At 45.2% G+C, this 11,371-nt stretch overlaps 1 protein-coding gene across 1 annotated transcript; it reads left to right on the forward strand.

Annotated features, from left to right (window-relative positions):
- The first annotated feature begins 4,892 nt into the window (after positions 1–4,892).
- Positions 4,893–7,421, forward strand: LOC142777440 (uncharacterized). The gene is made up of 2 exons (XM_075881857.1): positions 4,893–5,088; positions 7,081–7,421. Exons 1-2 carry the CDS (start codon positions 4,929–4,931, stop codon positions 7,368–7,370), a joined length of 450 nt encoding a protein of 149 aa, XP_075737972.1. The 5' UTR covers positions 4,893–4,928; the 3' UTR covers positions 7,371–7,421.
- The last annotated feature ends 3,950 nt before the right edge of the window (positions 7,422–11,371 follow it).

The following is an 11,371-nucleotide window of genomic DNA, read 5'->3' on the forward strand; positions in this document are numbered from 1 at the left end:
ATATATGGGTTTTGGAATAACGTTTGCCCCTCCTAGGAAACAATCTAGGGACTTTAGCTGCCCCGCAAACTCAAATGGACGGGAACTAAAGACGGTCTCGATACCGGCATTTGCGGGCCGCACACGCCACCCACTATTTCGGATTTTCTGCAGGTAGGCTGCGAACGCGGACGGCTGCTCACGTTTACGAAACATGCGCAGTGGCAGCGACCGCACCGCAAGGGTTTGCGGTGCACCATTCTAAAACTTTGTTATGTCATGGTACTTTACGCATTGGACGGGCCTTTTCCTGACGAGAACTTCTTGTTTCAGCAAGACTTATCACCAGTTCCCACTGCAAACGTTGTTGAAGAGCTCCTGAACATGGGTGCGGTGCCTGAAGTGCGTCCCCAGAGGAGCAGACTTCAACATCATTGAGGCCGTACGGGGCAGAATGAAGGTCAGGCTGTGTAAAACAGGGTTGCACAGTTCATACGCCGATGAGCTATGGAGCACTGTCGAAGAAGAATGGATACGCTTAGAAAATGAACGCACTTTCATTGACAATCTGTACGTGTCACTACCATCCAGATTGGCCCCGCCACGGTGGTCTAGTGGCTAAGGTACTCGGCTGCTGACCCGCAGGTCGTGGGATCAAATCCAGGCTGCAGCGGCTGCATTTCCGATGGAGGCCGAAATGTTGTAGGCCCGTGTACTCAGATTTAGGTGCAGGTTAAAGAACCCCAGGTGGTCGAAATTTGCGAAGCCTTCCACTACGGCGTCTCTCATAATCATGTAGTGGTTTTAGGACGTTAAACGCCACAAATCAATCAATTACCATCGAGATTGGAGGATATGACTGTCATGCATGACCTGCTACTAAGGCGCGGCGACCGCTTCATCTGCTTTCCTTTTCCTTTAGTAGCGTTCTTGCATCGTAATACTATCAGCGCCGACGCTTCATTGATTCATCAGCAGCCGTTCAGCACTGGGTCCGCAGCCAAGCATCATCGACGATGTTACTGGCTGGAATAGCAATTCCCATGTACTTGCCTCTTATGTTAAACATCTTAGTGTAACTTCATTTTGTTTTACTTTTGTGCACAATTCTACTTTTTTACAGTACTTGCGGTATTATTCTGCTTCTAATTTCCTTGACGGCGAGAAATTGACTATCCTTCGCCATTTCAAGCAAAACCTAATGAATATTAGACAAGAATAAAAAAGTAAAAGCAGCACAGCTTCTGTTGTCAATTAAATATCATTTACCTTTTTTTTTTCATTCTGGCAGTGTTTTGCTCTCTTTTGACCACACAATTATTATGGAAAGCCAAAGGCATTGGCAGCACAGTTCTGCTCAAAAAAATTCTGCTCAGTTCAAAATTAGTCAACATTTTTGTGAAAAATTACTATTGCATTCATATAACTGATTACCTACTTCGGAAACAAATGGTTATTTTTTAATAACATATGGTAATACCTTACTGAAGCAACTTCATTGATCTTTTGGCCTGCATCAAGGAGCTGTTATACATCAAAGGGCACATCTTTAATGAAGTATTAAGCCTTTAATAAACAATATTTTATTAGAAATATACTTAATGTAATAAACTAGCCTGATGAAAAACTAGAAATAGTATGCAGTTGAATAGGAAATCTAATATGGAGGCAAATACCAGAAAGTTTATATGTAAAAGAGACTCCAGATGGTGTTGGTTTTGGGTTAAAAAAATATGTGCTGTCATTGGTTTGTAGTTAAGAAATATCTCCTGTTGGGCAAGTAATAATTGCATCTGAATAAACCATGTACTTTTCTGTTATATGAGTGTAAATGAAAAACAAACGCTTTTTTTTGGGCGGGGGGGGGGGGGGGGCATGGGATTGTGCATTGTTATATTGCCATTAGTGAACCTTGCACAACTCATTAAGAAGAGTATATGCTGAAAAACCTTGACTTATGTGATTTTTTCGGCTATGTGAGTTCACGTGGTATGTGCATCCGTCATCTGTGTAATTCCTCGACGTTTGGAGGCAGTTGTGGAGAGGTGCATATTTAGATATTTCTTACAGCAAACATGTTCCCACCATCGTGTATCAGATTGGACATTGCAGAACTTTACAAAATTTGGTACATTCTCCAGGCACGTCATTTCATGAATCGCCGTCTGCCAATTGATCCCCAGGCACTCGGGTTTTTTTTCTTTCTTTTTCTGCCCGCGTTGCTAAGTTTGGTAAATGTCCTTCGTTTCACAGTATGCCCTGTTTTGATTTCGTAGGGTAAATGTGAGGAAATAAAATTGCATTGAGCGACAACTTGCAGTGGGCAGGGACCAAACTTGCAACCTTCGAATAGCACGCCCTATACTCTACCAACTGAGCTACCACGGCGGCCATCTCCCCGTCCACTTAATTAGGTAAATGTAAACTAAATGTTGGAGCACGGCCAGTAGCAATGACGGTGAGTGTGGAACACTTTTTTTATGTCTGTTTGGCGCCACGTAGTCGGTGAGCTTATTATGAGTTGGCAGCTCACCAATAATTTCTGTATACTACCTGTCAGTACGAGACCCTCTCTATGAATGCAGAAAATAAGTACATTAAAGTGCTTGTTTTCTTTTTTCTGTGTTAGACACGATATTAATGAGATTTAACAGACTATCATGCCACTTGGCATGATTTTTTATTAGATATCATTGTGTCTAACAAAAAAATGAGCCCTGAAATGTACTTCTTTCGTTTGGCATGATGTACTTCTATCCTTTTTTTTTCGTTTCGACACTACAATCCTGATGGTAGATCTATTGATGTTACTACTTGGTTATGGATGCCTCATTCATTGTGAGGAATGCATTGCACGCCGATATGTAAGGTGTTCTATGACATTTATTTCAAAGTCATAGCACCGAATAACACTAAAATATGTCATCTGAAAAGCTTGAAAATGAGTGCTTCCTGCCTTTTGCAAAATGAGGTGTACTTACCACAAGCAGCTTAGAAGTTTGTAATGACGCTATTCACAAAACATATATATTTTTTTCTATTTCTATAACATCAAGTTTAATTGCAAGGGCATCGAGCCGAGTTATGATGAATGAAAAAGATATTCACGAATCGTCTCATTTTTTTTTCGTCGTATTTGAATAAGATTGCACTCATACGCGAGCAAAATTAAGTCTTAGGGTTTCTTGAGTCATGGCAAACACACGATCTCAGGATAGATATCACACCAAAAGAGCATGCACATGCTCACGGATTTACATTCATGAAAATTTAACTTAGCTAAAAACCAGACACGATAACGAAGTGGACAGGACGATCGCAGAGTCACTTCTTTCTGTTGTCTCGTCTTTAGCGCAGTTTAATTTTCCCAAATGTCTTAGCAACTAGCCCCCCATCATACGCTTCCCGGATTTACGCTGTGCACCACTTCGTCCATCGCAACACAATTCGCGCATACACCACGGCGTCCATCGTAAAACGATCCGCGTATACATTGCCAGCAGTTGCGAAAACATTTGGCAGCAGAAAGCCCGAACATTCCGGAACATGGACGACTCAATTTGTACGGAGCGGGGCTTCGTACATTCGAGGCTTCAAACACACGATCGCACGCTAAAAGGGGATGCATTACACACTCCCGGATGAATGATGAACACCACTGCGTCCATCAGAAAACGATCTGCACAATCGCGTGTAACACATGTCAGCGAAAAAGCCAAATTTCTATGGCGTACGGCTTCAACCAGCCTCGCAAAATCACTCTAAGCCACCATAACCAGTCAGCGAGCACAGCCATCTTGCTTGAAAAGAAACAACACTAAAATAAAAAAAAAAGCAGAAAGCTTGTTTATAACACGTGACCACCTTACGCCAATAGCGCTGCCGCAATTTTCCCACACATCTCTTGGGATATGATACGGAAACACGCCTCCGGGTTGAAGCCCAGCAAAGAGGGCGCAGCGGTATTAGGGATAGGTGGTGACATGACAGACAGTGCTATAGGCGCCGGTTTTCACATCCTCTCACATCGTTGCCCGGCAGCGCACCGGGCTTGGCAAGCAGTTTACGGGGAGGCGCTTAGTCGTGCACCCGATGCGAAGGCGGAAAGAAGCGTCTTCTCTTTCCTCTTTTATTCTTCCTCTAATAAAAGACATATGATATAACCAGATGTATATTCTTACTACGCCCACCCACGCCCGCGTAATCAACGCCGCCCGTTTCCCGCAGTAGGCTGAAGGGCAACGTCCGCCACACGCCGCATTGCGGCCGCGCCGCCAAGGAGCAGGACATGTTGCTTCAGTTTGGTGGCGCCATCTAGTTTTGCTTTGTAAAGTAGTGGCGGAAAACGGTCTCTACATCGTTTCCTTTAGCGGGAGACAGTTAACTTTTTTTTAGCGTGAGCAGTCAATCGATCATAGCATAAAATCATATAGAAAAGGGTCCTTTTTTTTTCTGCGCACGTCACTTGTCTGGTGACGCCGCTATAAGGCATGTCACCAGCGCTCACGTGTTCTGTTGCCTTTCGGTGCACGTGCACGTGATGTGGCTTAATAGAATTCCCACTAAAAAGAAAGGAGAAAGCGGTATATTCACTAAGAATATCTACCCGCCAGGAGTCCGTAAGTAGGCTCTGTCGCAGCTTGTCGGAGGGGCCACAGTCTCTCTCAAGATGGGTAGCAATGACACCCCCAGATTCGCTTTCTGTGTCTGAGCGGCAGCTTTCTAATGGTGTACCATGCATGATACGGGCTAGCGTCTGCGCAGCATCACGTGGCGTGGGCATCCGGCGGTGCGCACCTGATCCTAGCAACGGAGCCCGCGATGCTTCCGGTGTCGTATGCACTGGCCAAAGCCTTTGTTCTGACGTGTACTCTCGCACGCAGTCACTCATTGTCGTACTGTGCCGTCGTCGATCAACAACACTGAGGAGAGACGGCGCCGAAGCCCGAATGGCGACGACTTCTGCAGCGAGATCGACTCCGCCACTGGAGTGTAGGCCCGACGCTTGCCCTAAGCCAGAGTCTGCACCATCGGAGAAGACGCGCAGTCTGAGACATCTTGTTGTCAAGGCGAAAGAGGCACAGGCCATGCCGACCAATGCAGCGATGGGTATGGCAAAGAGCTTTTATCAAATTTAATTCTCAACCAACATGCTCTATACAGTTCATCTCATATATACTCGAGGAAGCGAATGCTATATACAGAGATAAATCGCTACTATCCTGGTGCTAATAACTACATTTCCACAATTGTGTCTATATTTTCTGTATTTTGGATGCGACATTTTAAAAAAAATTCGAGATCTTAAAAAGGAATAGTTTCTAGCTGAGGCTATTTCAGACAGGCCGTAGTGCACACTAGTGAGATACTTGCATTTGTTTTACTTTATACTTTGCGACGATAGCGTACTTGCGCACGGGAGAGAGTGGCGTCTATTACTTGTACTTGAAACGCTAAGCGTCGTCTGCGTGGGAATAAAAAGCTGACTACGCCTAGCCACTACTTCCACAGTGATACGAAGCGTGTGCCAAACCGGATTGCTTCACGTACAATGCAGAAATGTACATATGTGCAGAACTGCATTCTGGGAATTCCTCCATCCGAGGAAAATTTACCGGCTGGTATGTATGGCAACACTTTCTTAGTAAGATACTAAATATGCGTTAGAAGGAGATTGTTCAGAGTATACGGACAAGTTGTGGCCACTCTGAAAGCGCCGCTCGCGGAAAGGGCCCGCTCAGTGAGGTATGTGAAAAAGCGACCACCTAAAACGTATTTTCAAGCAATCTGCGCTTACATATTCTCCAGAAAAGGAAAGCAAGTCTTTTTAGGGTGCAAAGCTTGTGTTAGCGTGTTTATGCTCAGTAGACTTTGTTGTCTCATAGATATACCGACTTCATCATGAGTTTCTCTACGCCGCCTGAGAACTAAGGGCAAAGCCGAAATTGGTGCAGCGGGGTTTGAAGAATGGCTTGAACAACGATAAAGTGCGGTCTCGTCGTCAAGCGCTTTCCTCCTTACACTTGTGTCACATACCCGTTTAGCACTGGCCGCGACGTGCGGGAGTGCGCCACAGGTGATTGACGTTTTATATCTACCCAGGAACTGCGAGAACTGACATTGGTACGTTGAATGCAAGAGCGTTAAAAAATGGGATCGCAGCGTCGACACAATGAACTCGTAGAATAAGAATGAACATCCCAGCAGGATTTGAGGACAAGCGTTCTACGAAGTAGTCTGATATTCTACCACAGAACCACACCAGGGCTTGTAAAATCTTTAGTGAAACGCCCTTAGCGGGCGTAATGTCGGTGCAACGTGACTTGTGTTTCAGAGGTCGGCTCCCCGTTTACTGCACTTCAATAGGCACTGCACTTGCATTCTTAAGATTTAGTCAGTTATATTCAAGACAGAATCAGCAAGATATATTCAGAACAGAATTCGCAAGATATAATGAAGCACTTTCAATTACCACTGTAGTCGACTTTCCTTGTAAGCCCGTGATGTGCGCAAAACTGCTATTCTTAGAAAGACACATCGACCCACTTCGTAACGCTTGGCTGAAAGCCAAAGTCAGCAGCGTGCTATTACTCACCGAATGCTTCGCATGAAAGCAATATCGTATACAACGGAATTATTCTTCAAGATAAATATTTTATGACATCAGGGCCAGCGGTCGAGCAGTTACAATTATCAACGCTTCTTTATTTTTAATGATCGGTGACTGCATCCTCACCGACGTTCGTCTTAACGTCGCCTCGAGTGGAAGAATACTCGGAAAGAATAGAGAAAGAAGGCCGAGAACGCTATAGATTCACCAAAGCAAAAGTCATGCAAGAGCTCGCTGTGGCTTGTATTTTCTCATTCTTTATTTTCTCATCATCAACATCACCATCATCATTATTATTATTATTATCATCATCATTATTCATTAATTATTACCATTATCTTCATTAATTATTATTATTATTATTATTATTATTATTATTATTATTATTATTATTATTATTATTATTATTATTATTATTATTATTATTATTATTATTATTATTATTATTATTATTATTATTAAATCGTGCATGTGGGCGTACCACATCGCAGTCTTGCGGAACCGTGTGGTGCCACGGTCTGCCCTGGCGCCAGTGGAAGCCGCTCCTGTCGCCGATTCCACCGGAGTTGTCCAGGCCGAGCAAGAAGATTACGGCTGGATGGGCCCGAAAAAGTTTCGCGTGTGCCCTGTCTGCAGCCGCCGCTACTCCTCCATGGAGTGGCTACGTCGACACGTCCTCATGCACGAGCGCGGGAAACCGCTCAAGTGCAACCAGTGTGACAACTCGTACATGGTGCTACGGGCACTCGTCTTGCACATGGCGAGAGTTCACCAAGCATGAAGCCCCTGAAGTCTCACTTCAGCCTCAATAAACAATAACTCATACGACGAACCGTGCTACGTATCAGAGCCAAGCTTTCTTCGGGGCTGCTTATACGCGACTCTAGTATGGGCTCTCGGGTACTTGCGAATTTGTTTTAAGGGGCAGAAATTAACGGCCGAATGAAAGGACACCTGCACCTCATGAGAGTGTCGGTATTCTTGCGCTGTCGATATTTGCGTGGGGTCTTTTCTATTTTATTCCTGCACTAATCTTCAGGGGAATCACGCACAGCCGAACATTGAATAACTTTTCAACAAATCGCTAAACGACCCGCAGGTGCTCTGAAAACTGTGGGTAAAGTTTGTGCATCGTGCGAGCAGGCTGTTTGGTCGGGACCACTCGTGAGGGCCCTTGGAGGACGAGAAACACAGGTCGCCGCTTCTTGACTGGTCTGGCCTCGAAAGTACGCATAACCGAATGAAGGAAAGTAGTGTAAAGTTAAGGGCTCGTTTTCCTTTCGTAAACACAAATTCAACGGTAACTAACAGGCAATAAAGCCAATGAAAGTATATGGCATGCTATTCGTAGAAACTCTATTGTAAAAGTGAAGAAAGAAAGAATAACGCATCCGATGCTCTGCGTTCGACTGAGCTACACAGTGGCGGTCATTCCTCCATCCACTTCATACTTGTGCATTTAAATGTGGCTGTCCAGTCAGCGCCACCATTGCGGCTAGTGTTCAATACTTCATTTTTTGCCCGCGTTGGCGCCATGTAGCACGTCATTTTATTACAAGTGGTTAGACCCACGATATTGTGGTTAGACACACGTCTGGCTTGGGTTTACCACAGTGTTTAGTTGAAATGCTGCACATTGTGCCTTGCATGCTCACGGTCATGGAGAAGTGTAAAGAGCGGTTACTATGCGTTTCACTAACGTTAATCAGAGTGGCTCTTTTTAGAACCACAGGAGGGCACAGGCATAGCCTCCTTTATTTTCTGTGCCCGCGCAGTCAGTCCGCCGAGCCCGTTCGGCCGCCTCCCGCATCCTCCTCTCTTTTTGCGTCTGCTGTCCGCCAGGGGCGCTCGCATCCCAGAATCGATCGCATCCCAGAAAATTAAACTCTTCACTGCAAAGTACGAATCCTCAAACTCACTTTTTAAGGAAAAAAAATAAATATAGTTTTTGGTTCATTAGGTATTACGGCTTGGTGGCGCTAGCCACCGCCCGATCTAAAGGGTACAGCCATATCCATCCATATCTCCATCCATCCGAGTCGGCGCATTCAGCCGCGGCGACGCATCTCCAGGAAACCTTTGTTCGTGTCGCATACGTTTGCAACACCAATTATTTACGACCAAAACGGTACGTAGTACTTTCAGCAAGTATAATTGTAACTGTTGCTTCATTGTGTTGCGTGAGCAGATGACACGCGGCATTAACTGAGTGCGTATAAACAAACGACGTCGTTTGTACCCCGCGTTTGCACGGCCGTTGTCAAGCGCGGCTATCATTTTTCGCGCTTCTTTCTGGCAATACTTTTCCGCGCACCTATCTTCGCAGCGTAGTACTTTCAGCAAGTATGATATTTAACTGTTGCTTCATTGTGTTGCGTGAACAGATGACACGCGGAAATAAGTGAGTGCGTGTAAACAAACAACGTCGTTTGCACCTCGTGTTTGCAGGGCCGGTTTCATGCTTTGCTATCATTTTTCGCGCTTCTTTCTCGTGAGGCTTTTCGCGCACCTATCAGCGAATTTCGCTAAGTAATCAGGAATGTTAGTTTACGGTTTCTCTCGTTTCTGTCTCGTGCAGCGGCCTACGCACACAAGTCTCCGTGGTTCATTCGGCTGTGATGACCCGCGTCAGGTGCGATGGCGTACTGTTGCGTGCCCGGTTGCAAGTCTTCAAGCAAAAAGAAGGAAGTAGGAATTTCATTCCACGAAATTCCAAGCGACGAGGAGTTGAGGCAAAAGTGGATAAAAGTCATTTCACGAGACAATTGGACGCCGAACACCACTTCCTGCTACTCAACCGTGCGCAGTCGTCGTTTCGCTGCTTCTGATTTTAAGCAAGGATGTAAAACACGAAGGCTTATGAAAGGTGTGGTGCCTAGCGTATTCGAAGAATATCCGCGCTACTTGCAGCCTTCGACAAAAGCCCCGAGAAGTGACGCGGTGATCAGAAAAAGAGCCAGTGTGTCAGAATGTCCCACAGCAACGAAAAGGCGAGCCGTGCGTCGTAGCAAGTCCGACTACCCTCCGTGGAACAAAGTTCTTCCGTCCCATTTTCACGAATTTTGCAATGAAAGTGACGGACAAGCATGACTTTTTGAGGGTCTTCGAAGTGAAGCCACTTTCGCGAAAAGTGCTAAAATTGTGATTGCTGCTTGTGAACAGTGTCAACGAGGCTACTAAAGCTCGTCAGACTGTGTGCGTGTGAGGAACGTTTCGATCGACGCCCTCTTGTTCGTTTCTGCAGGTTGCGAATGAATTAATACGCAATAAACAAGTTTCTCTACCGTTTCCTTAAAGGTACGGTGTTCTGTTCAATGTGCTATCTTGCGTACTTATTCTTTCTCTCTTGCATATGTTCTCTCCTAAATATTTAAGTGGCACGCGGGAGTGGTATCACACTTTTGTTTTTTAAGCTTGCCGCGCTTACAAACGCGCAACGAAGGACCCACCCGTCAGTGCCGGCGGCAGCACCGGAGTCAGTGAACAGGCTCTGCCGATGGATGGATGGATGCTATGAGCGTCCCCTTTATAACGGGGTGGTGACAAGTATGCCACCAGGCTCGACAAAAAAAAAAAAAACCTTTTTTCTTTTTTTTTATGTTGGCCTAATGCCTCTACTTCGATAAATTCTATCTTAATGGAAAAAAAGGTAAATTTTCAGCTTAAGTTCTCTGCCATTTACGGCACACTGTCCATATTTTATTTTTCCAATATTTATTTTTGTCCTTTCTCTCTAATTTTCTGCCACCAATACTCTAACCGTCTCTTACTTATTTCAATCGCGGGTGTGTTCAGCTTTCCATTGTTGTCCCTAAAACCCAAGGCTTCCTGTAGGCTCGTGCCCAAACGTACACCTGGGTGGATATCTCCACATTCAATCAGAACATGCTCCGCCGTTTCCTTATCTTTCCCGCAGCATGTGCATTGTTCTTCTTCTTTACTGAATCTTGCTTTATAACTACGCGTTCTAAGGCAGCCCGATCTCGCTTCAAACAGTAAAGCGCTTCCCCTTGAATTATCGTAAAATGCCTCCCTCCTTATTTCATTTTTGCCCTTTCGGTAGTTACTCAAAGCCGGTTTTTTCTCCATAGCTGCCATCCAGTAAATCCTCTCCGCCTCCCTGACTTTTCCCTTAACGCTCTTTGTTCACATATGGCTCACAATACCAGCCGTATATTTACTAGTGAGTCTTCTAGTTCTTTTTCTCCACTGTGTGTCCACGCTCTTCCTATACAAATAACGGAACACCTTCTCTGCCCATCTACTCTCCTTCAAATTTCTTAGCCTTTCTTCGAACCTTATTTTGCTCTGTGCTTCCCTCGCCTCAAAACCTGCCCACCCCATATCGCCCTTTACAGCCTCGTTTGTCGTCTTCCCGTGAGCACCCAACGCGAGGCGTCCCACAGTCCTTTGATTTACATCCATTCCCGATTGCACCTCTGCCCTCATGCACACCACTGAGTTCCCAAAAGTAAGCCCTGGAACCATTACACCCTTCCACAGACCTCGAAGCACCTCATACCTATTGTATCCCCACAACGCTCTGTGCTTCATTATTGCCGCATTCCTCTTTGATTTTGCTGCCGAGGCTTTTTCCTGTACCTCCATGTATCTAACACTCTCATTTACCCATACTCCAAGGTACTTGTATTCACTTACCCTCGGTATTTCTTGGCCTTGTATGGACACCGTCTGATCACAGGGATCATTGAATACCATCAATCCACACTTCGTTACACTGAATCCTAGTCCAAGAGCTTCACCTTCCTTTCCGCATATATT

This window comes from Rhipicephalus microplus, chromosome X, assembly GCF_043290135.1.
Source record: "Rhipicephalus microplus isolate Deutch F79 chromosome X, USDA_Rmic, whole genome shotgun sequence".
NCBI classification, from domain to species: Eukaryota; Metazoa; Arthropoda; class Arachnida; order Ixodida; family Ixodidae; genus Rhipicephalus; species Rhipicephalus microplus.